The 17,282-nt window shown below is 58.1% G+C and overlaps 1 protein-coding gene across 5 annotated transcripts in view; it reads right to left on the reverse strand.

Moving 5' to 3' along the window:
- Window positions 1-12,898, reverse strand: part of GRIN1 (glutamate ionotropic receptor NMDA type subunit 1) — a 33,499-nt gene extending 20,601 nt beyond the window's left edge. For 3 of the 5 annotated variants that reach the window (XM_049896451.1, XM_049896450.1, XM_049896448.1), the window contains exons 1-4: window positions 12,551-12,898; window positions 9,523-9,657; window positions 4,789-4,965; window positions 1,735-1,835 (exon numbers count right to left, since the gene is read on the reverse strand). In XM_049896451.1, the coding sequence (XP_049752408.1) occupies window positions 1,735-1,835; window positions 4,789-4,965; window positions 9,523-9,657; window positions 12,551-12,808 (671 nt within the window). In that variant the 5' untranslated portion in view covers window positions 12,809-12,898. Of the gene's footprint in view, window positions 1-1,734; window positions 1,836-2,645; window positions 2,709-4,788; window positions 4,966-9,522; window positions 9,658-12,550 lie in introns of all 5 variants that reach the window. The other 2 variants (XM_049896449.1, XM_049896447.1) reach the window with 1 other exon arrangement.
- Between the last annotated feature and the right edge of the window lie 4,384 nt (window positions 12,899-17,282).

Consider the following 17,282-nt stretch of genomic DNA (forward strand, 5'->3'; position numbering starts at 1 on the left):
ATGGAAAACAGCAGGGCTGGGACCGGGTGCGTTGGGGCTCTGTGGACCGGCTTCATGTGTGGCTTCTGGCCTGTGTCCCGGCGGTCACTCAGATTACATACAGGAATGGGGCAGGGACGGCTTCGTTGAGAACGGGCCCAACTGTTGAACACATAAGTTTTGGGGAAAATGGGTTCCTTGAGCTACCTTGTCCTGCATGAAGTGGGTCTTCCTCCTACTAACCAGCTGTTTGTCCATTTGCCTGTCTGTCCATCTGCCCACCGGCTGGCCATCTTTCCATCCTGTCACATTTACCCAATCTTCCTCAAGCCCTCTGTTGAGTAAAAACCCACTGCTGTCCAGACAATTCCAACTCATAGCGACCCTATAGGACAGAGTAGAACTGCCCCACAGAGTTTCCAAGGAGCGCCTGGTGGATTCAAACTGCTGGCCTTTTGGTTAGCAGCCGTAGCACTTAACCAGTACACCACTGAGGCCAGGTGTAAATGAGTCGAGCTGGGGAAATCATAGTCTGGAGGGCTTTCCCTGGACCCTGCTTGCACAGGCCCTAACCTTGCCTGGGCACACCTTTAAACTCTTCTCAGGGATCCTTGTGTGGCTTTCCCTGCAGTATCCAGGGTCGGGTGGGTGGTGGCGTGGGCAAGTGACCAATGCTTCTGAACCCTGGTTCCCCCACTGTAAGGTGGGGTGGGGGTAGGGGTGTCTCTGGTGGAGGCTGCCGGAAGAGCAGGAGAGGAGAGAATTGCTGCGGGGTGGGGCCCGCTCTTAGCACTGGCTCCTGCACTGGGGTGGGGCCCTAGCTACGTAACGGGGAGATTCCCTGCCTTCCAGTCTGGGGAGCTCCAGGTAGGTCCAACCTTAGGTAGGTCCAACCTGACATGCTGTCCGGGCGAGGGGCACCACCCCCCCCACCCCCGCTCTGTGCTGAAGGGCTTGTTGATCTAACAGACTAATTTCTCCAGACACAGTCAGGGTTCTCCCCCGCTTGCAGCAGGATTTGGGGTGTGTTCATCTGGGCACAGTGCCCCCTGCTGCCTCCTTCAGGGTCCTTACGGGGCTCTCCCTCTTCCTGTTCCAGGTGGCCTGTCATTCCCTTCCTGGGAGAACTTAGCCATTCGCAAATCAGGTTTTTACTGTGGTCTCATCCCCTGAGGCTGCGATCGGGGTGGGGTGGGGGGGGCCAGGCCCTTTGCAGGACAGCCTGGTTTCCATGTTGTGGAATTTGCTTCCCCTCTCTTTCCCTCACACTGCCTGCTCTGGCTGCTCAGATCCTTCAGGCTGTCGGCCTGGGGCCCTCTCCCACCTGGGCTTATGGGCACACCTCTACCCTCACTCCCTCTGAGCCTTCCCTGGGTCCAGCTCCCAGAGCCCTCTGCTTGCTGCTGGTCACACAGTTAACTGCCCTGCACCCTGCATGTGTGTGGGTGTGCCTCCCTGAGTCAGGTGCTTCCTAAGGGCAGGCACTTCGGCTTAGCCTCCTCCATCCCCAGAACTCTCGCTCAGCACAAGGGGCAGCTAGTGACTTTGGAAGGGTGTGATGGCAGGATGGATGCATGGGAAAATGGGGGCCAGGCAGCCCACCCTCATTGATGCCATGGGTGGGGCTGTCCTTGGCAAGGAGATTTGGGGAGCTGAGGTTTGCTCTGCTCAGCGGTGGCCCCAGCGCTGGCCCAGGTGGCTGGGCCATGGCCCAGGTACAGCCCTGGGTGGATTGAGGGCCCAGCCCTGCCTCACCTGGCCGAGAGGATGATGACCCGTGCCTCCAGCTCCCGTGCCTCCATCAGCAGGGCCGTCACGTTCTTGGTGCCAGGGTCAAACTGCAACACCTTCTCAGCCTGTGGTGTGAGCAGGGGCGTTAGCAAACGGCTAGGGAGGGAACACAGCGCCTCAGGGGCGAGGGTCTGGCTGCAGCCGCTAGGAACCCCACTGCAGCTGAGCGAGGGCCGCGTGGCGTGCACCCGGCTCCTGCGCTCCTGTCCGCCTGCCTGCCTCTCCTGGCCTGGCCTGGCCTGCCTGTCTGGTCCTGCCATCCAGCCTGTGGGCTCTGCTCTCACTGCCTGAGGCCCTTTCTGCTCTCTCTGCCTCTCTGTTCTCTTTCTCCACCGCTCACACTCCTCTCCTGGTGTTTGCACTGAGCATGCAAGCTGGAGTGGCCCGAGACTCAGAAAGGCGTGCAGCGGACAGGAAACAAAAGTTTCGGAATGCAACCGGGAGCTGAGATGGGGCCGACTGATCCAACACCACGGGAGAGCCTCTCTCTCAGGCCTGGTCTCTCAGGCCCCTGCAGGAGCGGCCTGGACTCCCGGTGGCCAGGCAGCCGGGCAGGCTCCCTCCCGGGTTCCTCGGAGGAAACCCTGGTAGACCCGGAGGTTCGCATGCACTTCCCGGAGAGCGGCACTTCCTGCGGCTCTGCCTTCAAGGCCAGAGCGGGTGGGCCGCGGGCACCCACGCCGCTTTCGCCTGCCCTCGCCTGCCTGCCTGCCTGCCTGCCTGCCTGCCTGCCTGCCTGCCTCACGAGCTCGCTCTCCTCCTGGCCGCTCGGGCCTGCGGCTGGCGCGGCTCTGCCGGACGCGGCCGTGTGGCCGCGGCACCGCAGGCCAGGGCGCCCTAGTCGGTGGGTGGCGTGCACGTCCATGCATATATACCTTGGGTCCGCGCTTGTTGTCATAGGACAGTTGGTCGAGGTTTTCATAGTTCCTTTTTTTACTCTGATGAATAATGTGCACAGAGAAAATATGCAGACACAGAAGATTATAAACGGTTGAAAATGACGGCGCCAAAGCAATCACACCACCTCCTCGCACGGCTGCAGACGGGCTCGTACCTGGAGCTCGCAAACACCTGGCCAGGGCGGGGCCGGGGGCGGGGCCGGGGCGGGCGGGGCCGGGCGTGGCGGCCAGGGAGGCTCCAGCCACGGAGCCGTGCTCTTGGAAAGGGGCCCAGCTCAGGAGAAAGGGAGGCCCTGTCCCCGCCCCCTTTGGGGTCCCACCGGCCACCCCCACCCCTGCCATGCACCTGCCTGTGGCTCCAGCAGCGCCCCCCAGGGCGATCCTAGTGGGCCGTGAGCAGCCCCTCCTCCATATCCTGTCCTCTGTCCCTCCCACCGCCATTCCCTCCCCATATCCTCCCAGCGGCCTCTCTGGAGGTCGAGGTGTTCTCACGAACTGTAGTGTGTGTGCACATCCTGCACTCATGTGTGTGCTCCAGAGTGAGTGTGACCAGGGTTTGGGCACCGTTTGTGTGCCTGCAGGGATGAGGTGTGCCCACTGTGTTCTGCCCGGGGGTGTTAGGATCCTGCCCTCGTGTGCACACATGTGGTGTGGAGTGCGGAGGAGTTGTGGCGTGATGACCTGGTGGGTGTGCGTTGGCGTGGGTGCGAGGGTGTGCACCTGATCCCAGAGAAAGCGTCCGGGCGCCTGTAAGTGGGAGGATGTAGCTGGGTTGCAGGGGTGTGTGCATGTAAGTGTGTGAGGTGCAGGTGTGGCAGTGTGCACGCACTGGCAAAGTGTCAGCGTGTGATGAGAGCTGGCGGGCATGCCAGGAGGTCACTTTCTGGGCTGGCGCTGGGGTGGCATAGAGCATCTTTTTCTTGCCTGCCAAGGGTGCTCCCTTGGAAGGGGTGGGCCCTCGGCATTGTAAGCCCTCTCTCCCTCCCTCCCTCCCTCCCAGACTCCAACAATCTCCCTGATAGGACCCCCCTCAGCACCCTGTGGCCTCACCCATCCCTCCCGCCGGTGCCCTCTACTCCCTTTGGGAGCCTGTGGCACCCTAGGGGGCTGGGAGTGGGCGCCCAGTTTGATGAAGCCAGCTCTGCTTCCCGGGCAGAGCATGCTCCCTCTCCCACCCACCGCCCCTTCCCTACTCTGGCCTCCCTAGGCGCCTCCCCAACCCCTCTCCGCTGCCTGGGGGTGGGGAGCCATAGTGGGTGCACAGCGCCCCGGGCTCTGGGCTAGGTGAGAGCGGGTCCCTGGGCGAGCGCCAGCTCCTCCTCTGACTTGCAGCAGGGCAGGCAAGGAAGGGAATGGGGGGTCGCCTCGATCCCCAGAAATCCCTGCTCTGGTCTGTCTGCAGCCCCACAGAAGGGCCCAGACTGGGGGCAGGGCGGTCAGTGAGTTCTAGAACTAACTGTCTAATTGGGCCAGGGTGGGAGTCCCCAGGGAGGGAGATGCTGAGAGGAGAGGGCTGGGGTGTCTCCAGCTGAGGAGGGCCTTGACAGGTGTGGCAAATGTGTGTGATGAGGGCCATGGTGAGGGCGATGGGCAGCTGTGAGGTGAAGGGCTGCCAGGAGGCAAGGCCAGCCTGAGCACATGGAATGGGTCACAGTAGAGGGGCTCAGGTGCTTGGGGAGGGGCTCCGAGGTGCAGGAAGGAACACGAAGGTGTCACCATCCCTCTGAGGAGGGGCGCCCTAAGGCAGGCGGCTGGGAGCCCCTCCTGTCTGTGCGACCCACCCTGTCCTGTTCTGAGTTCTGAGCCTAGTGCAGAGACAGGTGTGCGGGCCCGGGTGGGCGGGGCGTCCGGTGGGGGCGGGGCGGGGTGTTTGCGGAGCTCCAGGTGGTCCTGCCCTGGCCCCGCAGGGACTGACACGAAGGAGATTTCGACTAACGGCAAAAGCGAGTGAAATGAGCCGAGGACAGGCTGGGGCGGGCGCTCGCCAGACGTGGTGGTGCTGACCATGCACAATGGAAAGAAAAGGTGTCACACACGGAGCCACAGACACAGCGGCGGGCGGCCCGCTCCGCTCCTCTCCTGCTCCGCGCTCGGCGACCCGCCCGCGGCCGGCACTCACCTTGGACTCGCGCTCCTCCAGCAGCGTCTCCAGGCGCTTCTGCGCCGCCCGGCCCTCGTGGTCGTCGCTGACGAGCAGGATGATGTGGTTCCAGTTATAGACGCGCATCATCTCGAACCAGACGCTGGACTGGTGGGAGTAGGGCGGCACGGTGCGCAGGAAGCTCAGGTGGATGCTCTGTGGGCGGAGGGGGGCTGAGGCCGCCGCCCGGGGCCGGCCTCCTGGACCCGGCGCCCCGCTGCCTTCCCCCATCGGCACCGGGTGGGGGCGCCTGCTAGACCCGAGGTCCCCCACTGCCTTCCGCCTGTGGGACCTTCCACCTGTGGGACCTTCCACCTGTGGGACCTTCCACCTGTGGGACCAGATGAAACCACTTGCCTGACGCCGCCCCCCCCCCCACTTTCCCTGCTCCTGCCCTTCCATACTGCCTTCTTCCTCTTCCCCCCTTGCCCTCCAGTAGATTCCTACTCATAGTGACCCTATAGGACAGGGTAGAGCTGCCCCACAGTGTTTCTGAGGAGTGACTGGTGGATTTGGCTGAGGTCTTAACCTGCACTACCGGGGCTCCCCCTCTTCCCCCACATCACCTAATCAGAGATGGAGAGGTCTCAGCAGCCCTGACAGGGCATTGGGTCTCTGTGCCATACTCTGGAAATGAGCCCACCACCCCCTGGCTGCCCACCACCTGCTGGACAGTTTGAACTCTGGGCAAGTTTTCTCTGACAGGCAACATCTTGAAGATCCCCAGTATAGTGCACACGGGGTCCTTCCCAAATGCAATATCTGTCTCCAGGACGTCTTCACTCTTGGGGCTAAATATTTCGTGGATTTACCGGAGTCCGGAGGCTGGCCTTGCCCTGCTTCTCTGTGTGCACTTGGGTTTGTCACTAGCTGTCCAGGAGAGCCTCCCACAGAGCCCAGTATCCTGGCATGGGCAGTCTGGCCAGGAGAGGAGCAGGCTTTGCCCTCCCTGACCTAGGCCCTCTCTGTCCAGGTAGCCACCAGTCCCTGTAGTGCCCCTCTGTACCCATATTGATCCTGTGATCCTCTGAGGCCTATAGATTCTTTTTCGCCTCCTCCCTCTTTTTGCCTGGGTCAGTGCCTTGGAACCCGTGTGCAAGAATCCCCGCTGCCTTGTCCATCACCCATCCGGCTTTGACGGGCCTTGAGGCTGGTTGTAATTGTGGTCTTGGATCCACCCTGACTCGGGCCTAGCTGCTCTGTGGGTTGTGAGATTTGGCCATGAGGGGTGGCCTCCCGTGAGGCCTGAGGGTTGGGCCCTGATGTGACAGTGCCTTCCCCTGGCTGCTTTCCTCCACACGGCTTCTTTTCCCCTTTACATGTGAGGACACTGTGGCTGGAGGGCATGGGGGGAGTGCCTGGAGGAGCAGGTCAAATGCCTCAGGTGTACGCAGAGCCTTTCTGTGCACTCAGGGCGGTGTCTGCTCAAGCCTCCAACTGACCTCCTCCTTCTGGGCCCCAAGTCTGCCTCCTCACTGGGGCAGACCCACCCCCATCTTCCCCCAGACACCCCAGGCCTGGCCAGACACTCTCTGTGCCTTCAAGCAGCCTGATCCGGACTGTGGACTCTGGGCAGAATGGATACGTAGAAGTTGGGGGAGCCCCAGGGATCCCAGCTGCAGAGCCCAGCCCTCTACTCCTCAGCTCTGCAGGCCACACAGGACATCCTGGGACAAGTAGTCCCTGCAAGTCTGTCTGCAGGTGGCCACAGCCCTGGAGGCAGAAGTGGAGCAGCCTGGAGCACACCTAGCCGGGATGGCCTCCCACACCACCAAGTCCTCAAATGAGCTGGTGGGTCCTGCCATACTCATGGGCAGGCCGACATCTGTGTGGCCTGGAGCAAGTCCTCTGGCTCTCAGGCTGTAGTATCTCTGCCTGCCTCACAACTCTTCTAGCCACGATTCCAGGGCTGGGTGCTGTATCCAGAGCACCCAGCCCATGCGTCAAGGGGACTCCTCAGGGGGCTGAGCCCTGGTACCCTCAGTCCTGAGGCACGGAGCCCCAGACCACCTCCTTCCACCATGAGCGCCTCCTGAGTGCACCCGGCACAAATGCAGACACAGACCCATCATATTCTGGGGCTAAGAGGCGAAAGCCATAGCTCTTGTTCCTGTCTGTATGACTCACCCCCTCCTCTGCATGACCCACCCCCTCCTCAGTATGACCCACCCTCTCCTCTGTGTGACTCACCCCCTACTGTCTGTGTGACCCACCTCCTCCTCTGTGTGACTCACCCCCTACTGTCTGTGTGACCCACCTCCTCCTCTGTGTGACCCACCCCCTCCTGCCTGTGTGACTCACCCCCTCCTCTGTGTGACCCACCTCCTCCTGCCTGTGTGACCTACCTCCTCCTGCCTGTGTGACCCACCTCCTCCTGTCTGTGACCCAACTCCTCCTGTCTGTGTGACCCACCTCCTTCTCTGTGTGACCCACCTCCTCCTCTGTGTGACCCACCTCCTCCTGCCTGTGTGACTCACCTCCTCCTGTCTGTGTGACCCACCTCCTCCTGTCTGTGTGACCCACCCCCTCCTCCTCTGTGTGACCCACCTCCTCCTGCCTGTGTGACCCACCTCCTTCTCTGTGTGACCCACCTCCTCCTGCCTGAGTGACCCACCTCCTCCTCTGTGTGACCCACCTCCTCCTGCCTGTGTGACTCACCCCCTCCTCTGTGTGACCCACCTCCTTCTCTGTGTGACCCACCTCCTCCTGCCTGAGTGACCCACCTCCTCCTCTGTGTGACCCACCTCCTCCTGCCTGTGTGACTCACCTCCTCCTGTGTGTGTGACCTACCTCCTCCTGTCTGTGTGACCCACCCCCTCCTCCTCTGTCTGACCCACCTCCTCCTGCCTGTGTGACCCACCTCCTCCTGTCTGTGACCCACCTCCTCCTGCCTGTGTGACCCACCTCCTTCTCTGTGTGACCCACCCCTCCTGCCTGTGTGACCCAACTCCTCCTGCCTGTGTGACTCACCCCCTACTCTGTGTGACCCACCTCCTCCTGCCTGTGTGACCTACCTCCTCCTGCCTGTGTGACCCACCTCCTCCTGTCTGTGACCCAACTCCTCCTGTCTGTGTGACCCACCTCCTTCTCTGTGTGACCCACCTCCTTCTCTGTGTGACCCACCTCCTCCTGCCTGTGCTGTGTGACTCACCTCCTCCTGTCTGTGTGACCCACCTCCTCCTGTCTGTGTGACCCACCCCCTCCTCCTCTGTGTGACCCACCTCCTCCTGCCTGTGTGACCCACCTCCTTCTCTGTGTGACCCACCTCCTCCTCTGTGTGACCCACCTCCTCCTGCCTGTGTGACTCACCCCTTCCTTGGTGTGACCCACCCCCTCCTGTCTGTGACCCACCTCTTCCTCTGTGTGACCCACCTGCTCCTGCCTATGTGACCCACCCCCTCCTCCTTTATGTGTCCCACCTCCTCCTGCCTGTGACCCACCTCCTCCTGCCTGTGTGACTCACCCCCTCCCCTGTGTGACCCACCTCCTTCTGCCTGTGACCCACCCCTTCCTATCTGTGACCCACCCCCTCCTATATGTGACCCACCTCCTCCTGTCTGTGTGACCCCCTCCTCTTTTGTGTGTCCCACCTCCTCCCCTGTGTGACCCATTGCCTCCTGTCTGTGACCCACCTCCTCCTCTGTGTGACCCACCCCCTCCTCCTTTGTGTGTCGACCTCCTCCCCTGTGTGACTCACCCCCTCCTGCCTGTGTGACCCACCTCCTCCTGCCTGTGTGACCCACCTCCTCCTGCCTGTGACCCACCTCCTTCTCTGTGTGACCCACCCCACCTTCCTTGTGTGTCTCCCTGGAGTGTCCTGCATGTCCTTCTCCTGCTCCCCAACTCCCCTCTTCTAGATCCATGTTCCACTTCTTTCAGAAAGCCTTCCTGGCTATTACTTCTTCCAGACCACAACCTCTCCTTCTGTGGGGTTGCTCTTGGCATCTCTGATCCTTCTGCCCATGTGTGAGTGTGTTCAACACCTTGAGGGTGTGAGTGTGTGTTAGTCTGTATTTGAGTGTGGGCGTGTGAGCGCACAAGTATGTGAATTGAACATGTGAGTGTGAGTGCATGGATTTGTGAGTGTGTGATATGTGTATGGGTATATTGAGTTCATTGTGAGTGTGTAAGATTGTGTGTCAGCATGGATGTGTGAGCTCTAGGAGGGTAACCTATGAGCACGTGAGATACTTGTGAGCAAGTGTGATGTGAATATTCACAAGTACTATGTGTGTAAGATGGTTTGTGTGCACATGTTAATATGTGTGGGAGTGTGTTGTGAGAGTGAAAGTCTGTGTTGAGTGTGTGAGTGTAGGTATGAGTGCATATGGGCGTATGTGGAGGGGTGTGCATGGATGTGTAGGTGTGTGTGTATAAATGTCTGTGAAACTGAGTGTGTATGTGTGTGAGTATGCATGGGTGTGAATGTGTGCATGAGTGTGTATGGGTGTGTGACTGACTCTGAAACTGTGTGAGTTTATGTGCAAATGTGTGTATGGGAGAGTGTGTGAGGGTGTGAATATGCACAAGTGTGTGTGTTCATGTACACCCTCCTGCTCCATGGAGGCAGATCCCGTGGTCTAAGCACCTAAGTCCCCTCCTCCACTTCACAACAGTGCTGGCCAGCCCTCCCAGGTCAGCTGCCTGTGGCCCTGGGCTGCACGGAAGCAGAGAGCCAGCTGGCTGGGTCCCTGGTGCAGAGGTCAGGCTTACCTTGTCCGAGTAGATGGACATGCGGGTGGTCAGCCCCAGGACAGGGATACGGTAGAAGCCAGCAGTGTAGGAGACGGGGGTGGGAGTAAAGTGGTCGTTGGGGGTAGGAGGGTGGCTAACTAAGATGGCATAGACCTGTGGACACAGAAGACAGAGTCAATGTGAGCAGGCAGGCACTGCCCAGAGCTGGCCAAAACCTGGAAGCAGCAGAGGTGGAACTTGGCAGGCAAGGAGGGGTCCAGGTGCTGCCATGTGTGCACACGCACAGCCCAAGACACATGCTGACTCTGCCACAGAAGCCCTGCCCCCCAAACCCACAAAGCGGAATCCTATCACCACCCTCTCAGTGAGCGAATTGTGGAGGCAGCAAGCGTGACTTCAGGGGCCAAGTGGACACACAGTGAGATGGAGACCCTTGAACCCACTTACTACCCAGCCAGTGTTCCCCAATGCCCCAGGTACCCCCCTCCCATCACTCAGCTGACCAGGAGCCCCAGAGGGGCTGTCCAGAGGTGGTGGTGGGACCTTCAACAGGGAAGGGGGTAGGCCTGTCTCTGTGCCATCTCTGGGGCTTGTAACCCCCCCCCCCACTGACTGGGAATGAACTCCAGACCACACAGCTAAGGACGCCCAGCCCACCTACTGTCCCTCCTTCTGGGTGGGGGCAGGAACAGCTCAGAGACCTGAATCACACATTGTGAGAGACCTCACGAGCTTTAGCAAGAGGAATTTGGCAAGGAGCTGCCAGGGACTCCTCATGCCTCTGCTGGTGTCTCCCAGGGCCTGGGCCCTGGCTTCACTGGGCTTCGACCAGAGCCCGTCCTGACGTTGAGTTCTGACCTCCTCCCACAAGGCAGGGAAGGGAGACTCTGACAGTCTCACCACCAAGGCCCCCTACCACACGGTTCCGAAGCCAGTGGCTCAGCTCCCCGGTATAGGGGCCTCTCGACACAAAGGCAGAATGGCTCAGGTGTTGTTCACTGGTGTCAGCATTGAGAAGACCTGGGTCTGAACCCCAGCTCTGCCTCTGCCTCCTGGTCCACAGATCCCATCTGCTTCTGCACATGCTGTGGGGTACAATGCTCTGATCCCACACATCAGGGTTGGGGCTGAGCTGTTACATGGCATTGGATCCAAGGGGCACAAAATAAGAGACAGCAGCTCTTGCTGCCTTTGCTCTGAGGGGACCAGACAGCCCAGAAACAGACAGCAACGCTAAGTGACTGGCCTGCCCTAGACTCCCTGACTCCACTGCCTCACCCCTCTGCTGGCCTAGATGGACCATGGGATGGACAGAAGCTGCTGGCCCAGATCTCCAGGTGGGCTCAGTCCCATTCCACGGGGTCCTAGACTGGGGCACAGGGTGGTTTGTGAGGTGGGCAGAGGTCCCTGAACAAAGCTCTGACGTGGCCTCTGTGGCTGGGGCTGTTGTGGCCTGGCTCTTCTCCTCCCTCCTCGGTCCTCGTCCCAGTCTGCACCCAGAGGTGTTGGGCCAAGGGCTGCAGGTGAGTGTTTGCATGACCATGTGTATGCGTGTGTGTGCATGTGACCATGAAGGTTTTCACAGGTGTGTGTTGGGATATTATGTATTGTAGGCCCCAGCATGTATATATTTGTATGTGTTTGCATATAGCCCATTGAGATGTAAGCACACGTGTGTGCAGGTGCACCTGGGTGTGCCAAGCAGCTTGTGTGCTCATGGATGTGGGGGCAGCTGTGTGCAAGTGAGCCTGTGCAACCAATTATGTAATGCTGATCACAGGAGTGTGTGCTAGTGTAAGTCAATGTGTGTGCACAAGCAAGTTTTTACATGTGTGTGCAAGTGGGTGTGCCTGCCATTGTGTAACATAAATTGCAGGAGTGCGTGCCAGTGTAAATCAATGTCCCTGTGCACAAGCATGTATTTACATCAGGGCTTCTAACGAGCTCGTTCCGGTTTGAACCCCTGCTGAGGACTTGCATTTCCGCCACAGATACACTGAATCAGAAGCTACAGTTTATCAAGATGCCCAGGTGATTCTTATGTATGACACATTTTGAGAACCACTGCTCCACTAGTGGTTCTCAGAGCTGGTCCCTAACCAGAAGCATTAGCATTGCCTGGGAACTTGTTAGAAACACAACTTCTCAGCAGGGGTTCAAACCGGAGGGAACCGGTTAACAGCCCTGATTTACGTGTGTGAGTGAACATGAGCAGTCGCAAGGGCGGGTGCTGGTTTAAGTCAGTGTCTCTGTGCACAAGCACGTGTGCGTGGGCCTGTGCGCCATGATTGTGCGCGTGCACATTAAGTGAGCACGTGTGAGCAGCACTTGGCAGCGTCTGTTCCGCCTCTTACATAAAGACTGCATTGCAGTCATCCTCAGCTTCATTGGAATTCAGCAGGCGGCGGCCCAGGGGCGGACAGCTCCGACAGGCGAAAGCTCGGGAGTCGTGTCCGCCCCCGCAGCGCTCCATGCTGTGCGCGCGCACTCCAGCTCCCGCCCCTACAAAGCGTGTCCCACTTAAACGCCTGGACATTTTCCCATCTCCTGCAGACCCCAGGGCCGCTCTGGGGGATGGAGAGAGAGGAGAGAGGAAGGAAACAGAATCCAGAAGCAGAAACAAAGATCGTCCCAGACCCTGTCTCTGATACCGGCAGTGCTGGCACTGGCTGGAAGGGCACCTCTGCCCACACACCGAATGCCCACCCCCCCCCACACTGACACATGATGACACAAACTGCCAAACACCCGCCACATATTTGCACACTTGGAGGGCCTGTCAGGTCTTAGAGCCCCAGAAGCCCCTGGAGCCCTTCTGAGGGCTGGCCAGAGTGGCAGCTGGCCAGTCTTGGGACCAAAATGGGGAAACCTGGCATCGCTGGCGTCTGGTTGTTAGTGAGGCCAGCCCTGTCCAGGCTGAGCCAGGTGACTTGGGGATCCTCTTTTAGGAGAGGGAGGGGCCAGGAAAGGATGAAATGAAACTGGGACAAGTGGGGAGGGAGGGGGATGGCAGGAGGTTGGCCGAGGGGCAGGGGCGCACAGGCACCTGGCTGGAGATGAGGTCCTCGCACACGGACAGGGCCATCTGGATGGCGTTGGGCTTGTGAGTGACGGAGGTGGCATTGAGCTGGATCTTCCAGGAGCCGTGCCGCTTGTTGGCCTGGTTCACCGCCTCGCGGAACATTTGCTCATGTTTCCGCGTGCTCAGCACGGCGCCGATGTTGACGATCTTGGGGTCGCAAGCAGCACGGGCGAAGGAGCAGGAGAAAAGCAGGGCGAGGGTCAGTAGGCTCATGGTGCTCATGGGCTCCTGCCGCCGCGGGCTTGGTTCTGCGCAGCGCGAACGCGGGGCCTTGGGTGCATTCCCCACGGGGCGCCCCGGCGGTCTTCTGGGGGACGCGTCCTCACCGTCTGCGGGAAGGGGGCGCGGAGCCTGCGGCCAGCGCCGGGCTTCTTCAGCGCAGGTTGGCTCGGCGCGGGACTGGAGCGGTGCGGACGCCCTACTCGCCGCGGCTGGCGCTGTCCGCAGTGCTGAAGCGGTGCCGAACGCCTGCCTGGTGGCTCCGCGGGTCCCAGTCCCGGTCCCGGTCCCGGTCCCGGTCCCGGTCGGGTGCCGCGGCGACTGCGGCAGCTGCGGAGCCGTGAGCACGGCCGGCGTCTTCTACCCCTCCTGCCGCCCCCGCTCCCCAACACGGAGCCGAAGGGGGGAGCCTCCCGCTCCGGAGCGTGCGCCTGCGTTTGTGGGAGCGTTTGCCAGAGCGCGCGTGAGTCTGGGGAGCGCCTGTATGCGTGACTGTGTGTGTGCGGAGGGGTCGCTGGGACAGTGGATTTTGCTGCCTCGGCCCTTCAGGGAGCCGAGGGTGCCACCGCGAGCAGCCTGACCCCGACATGTCTCTTACACGACCGGGTGTGTGTCCTGCGTGCCCGTGCACGAGTCCTTACTCACAGTCGGTGATATTTAGGGGCCTGATCGCGGTTGGAGACCCAGGAGTGTGAAGAGACCCTAATCCATGCCTCGGGGGAGACAGTGGGGCTTCTTTCTCCCCAGGAGGCTAAAAAATGGGGGAGAGACCCCATCTGCCTAATCTTGTGACTCGGAGTCACCCCTGGAGGGTTGGGAAGGAATGGGAGGGTGATAGAGGTTACCCTCATGTGGACAGGAGAGTCTGGGAGCCTGGACCTGCCCATCTATGGAGAGAACAAGGCAGAAAGGAAGGAGCTGTATTTGCAGCAGCTGGGACCAAGGTTAGATACCAGGAAGCACTTGCTTCCTGAGTTGTATGCCACGTTAGACATTCCTCATCGCCTGCGTCTACTCTTCTCTCTTTGCCAGCTCCTCCCCTAGTGCCCCCAGCCCCTTCTCCCTCTGGCGTTCTGGAGCCTCCCTTGTCCCTCTGGTCCTCACCATCCTAATTCTTTGTCCTCCTTCACCCCTGGAGTGTGCTCCACCTTCCCCAGCTCAAAGGATGGCTGAAGCTCCACCCCCTGCAAGTGACATCACCGTTTCCAATAGCAACTGAGGGATTCTGCAGACCCAACAGCAAAAGCCCCCAGTGGGGACAAAGCAGGGTCGTCCTTATACCTAAGTGTTGCCCAGAGCAGCAGAGAAGGAGGAGCTATGCCCCCATTAGAGGTACCCTCACTACTCCCTCCAGCTCTCAGCCCAGCTGACCTTCCCCAAAAGCCAAAAGCAGGGCCCTGTGAGATTCCCCCGGCACCAAGAGGTGCTTTGCCTTCTCCATTGCTCCTCTCCCTCCCTCTTGTGGGAAAACTGTGCTTGGAGGCTGAACTGCCCAATCCTTCGAAAGGCCCCCATCTCTCTGTTGAGGGGTCACCTGGAGGAACACTAGCTCTGGGAACAATTACTCTTCCTGGTGGGCTGTCATAAAGGCATGGGGGGTGGCTTTCAGGGCCCCAGAGTCTGCTCCTTCTCCAGAGAGCTTGGGTTTGATTTCCAGAGCATGGGGCAGGTGGCCACCAGGTCAGCCCGCTTGGAGGGGGGGGGATAGCTTCAAGAGAGTGGAAGGATGTGACAGGGGCTGCAGCCAGAGGTCTTGTCCCCTGCCACTCACCCCCAACCCCCAGTGGGGTGCTGGAATGGGCTTCTACAGAAGCTGGAGACTGGAGAGCCAATTGCTAAGTATTTAAGAAATCTGTGAGCTGGCCCTTACACTGTTGGGAGCTTGACATTGGCCATGGTGGAAGTATTTGGTCAGGCCTACAAATCAGAGCTTTTTTCTTCTTCAGAAAGTCAGTTCACCAGCATACCACTGCCTCTCCCAGGCTGTCAGTACCCCAGCTTTTGTCCTGAGCCCCTTCCATAGGCCCCAATGTTCCAGGATAGGGTAGGCTCTCAGATGCCACCTCCAGGCTCAGCCCCCTCCTGTGAGTGAGTGTCTCCTGGGTTCTGCTCTCCTTTTTCCCTTCTGGGCTTCCTCCACTGGGGGGTGGGAAGGCCTGCAGAGGTCTTGACCTTGCTCTGTCATGCTACTGTAACAGATGAATCTGCCTGGACTTGGACCCGTGAATTTTGATAAGACAGGATGCATGGAGGATTGAAGAGACCTGGAGCTGCCTCTGGGGTGGGACCTGCTCAACAGGTGAGGTTCTGGGGAGGGGCGCCTTATTCTTCTCCAGGTGCTGTGGGATAAGTTTTCCACTGCTGAGACCCATAGTGAAGGGGCTGTTTGGGTGATCGTCCCACCTCAGTGCTTGTTAGATCTGCCCAGCACCCCTTCCTTCCTCTGGGAACTGCAGCTGCTCCTCTCCCACTTCAACAACTTGGTTCTAGTCGAGACTGTCTATCATAGGTACAGCCCCTCCTTGGCCTCAGTTAACTGGCCCAGGGGCTGTCAGATGACCCAAAACAGATCAATCAGAGTTCTTCTCTAGGATTTTGGCTAGATCAGAAGTGGGACAGGTTTCACATCCTCTCTGGAGGTGAATTCCTAAGAAGTAAGGATCAAAAGTCACCGGTTGACACATTTCCTGTCAAGAGGAAGCCACTTTGAAAGGAGGAAGCTGACAAGAAGGGAGAAGGGTGTGTGCAGGAGCCACAGGCAGGCATCCCTGCAAGAGCCAACCAAAGGTGAATTAGGGGGTTTCTCTTGTGTCCAGCTGTTCTTCAGGCCTGCCTCCACATCAGGACTAGGGAAACGGGCTGGCCTTCAGTAGGCCTGGCTACAGGGTGAAGAAATGGACCAGGGTTGGAGCCTCTGTCCCCTGATCCTGGGGATCCCAAGGGCCCTCTCCATCTGACACCCTTACAGGGAACTAGCCCCAGACGCCAACAGTGCTTTCCTGCTGGCCCTCATGCTCGCTTCCACATCCCTGTCCACGCTGTTCCACTGCCTCCCTCCACAAGATCCCTTCTCATTCCATCTCTGTCCCCTCTGACTTTCCAAATCCCACCCTTCCTGGGAAGGGCATCTTCCCAACGTTGTGAAGTCCTGATATGTCCTACCATGGACAAGACTGCACATTCATATTCAATTTACTCAACATTTACTGAGCACTTACTGTAGTGGGTTGAATAGGATCGCCCCCAAATCCAGGTCTACCTGGGACCTTAGAATACGACCTTGTTTGGAAATAGGCTATTTGTAGATGTAATTAGTTAAATTAACATGAGGTCATACTGGATTAGGGTGGGTTCTAATTCTAATGACTGCCATTATAAAAGGAGGACGCCCAGAGATACACAGGGAAGAACACTATGCGAAGATGGAGGCAGAGATTGGATGCATTCCACAAGCCAAGGGACGCCTGGACCCACCAGAAGCTGGATAAGGCAAGGAGGGATCCTAGTCTTCGGTCATTAGTGTTCAAAGTATCAAATCTCTCCTTGACATGGCCCCCAAATTCAGATGGGGTATACTCAAAGTCGTACTTTGGCTCTCATGGACTTGTTCTAATTTCCTCAGCTTCATCTTGAACTTGCATGTGAGCAATTTATGGTCTGTTCTTTTTTTTTTTTCCACAGTTGGCTCCTGGTCTTGTTCTGACTGATGGTATTGGGCTTCTCCATCATCTCTTTCCACAGATGTAGGCAATTTGATTCCTGTATATTCCATCTGGTGAAGTCCATGTGTATTGTTGTCACTTATGTTGTTGGAAAAAGGGTATTTGCAATGAATAAGCCTTTGGTCTTGCAAATTTCTGTCATGCAATCTCCAGTGTCATTTGTATTACCAAGGCCATATTTTCCAACCACTTTTCCTTCTTCTTTGTTTTCAACTTCTGCATTCTAATCGCCAATAATTATCATTGCATCTTGATTGCATGTTTGATCAATTTCAGACTGCAGAAGTTGGTAAAAATCTTCAATTTCTTCATCTTCAGCATAAGTGGTTGGTACATAAATTTGAATAATAGTGGTATTAATTGGCCTTCCTTGTAGGCATATGGATATTATCCTATCACTGAAGGCATGTACTTCAGGATAGATATTGAAATATTCTTTTTGATGATGAATGCTGTGCCATTCCTCTTCAATTTATCAATCATGGCATAATAGACCATAGGACTATCTGATTCAAAATGGCCAATATCCAGTCTATTTCAGCTCACTAATGCCTAGGATTTCGATGTTTATGCATTCCATTTCATCTTTGACAACTTCCAATCTTCCTAGATTCATACTTCGTATATTCCACTTCCCAATTATTAATGGGCATTTGTTAGAGAGAAGGTCAGGCCCTGCAGGCCCTTGCAGGCCATGCTGAGGGCTTCAGATTAGTTCTATGTGTGATGAAAAGCCATTGAAGAGTTGAGACAAG

Source organism: Elephas maximus, chromosome 9, assembly GCF_024166365.1.
Source record: "Elephas maximus indicus isolate mEleMax1 chromosome 9, mEleMax1 primary haplotype, whole genome shotgun sequence".
Taxonomy (NCBI): Eukaryota; Metazoa; Chordata; class Mammalia; order Proboscidea; family Elephantidae; genus Elephas; species Elephas maximus.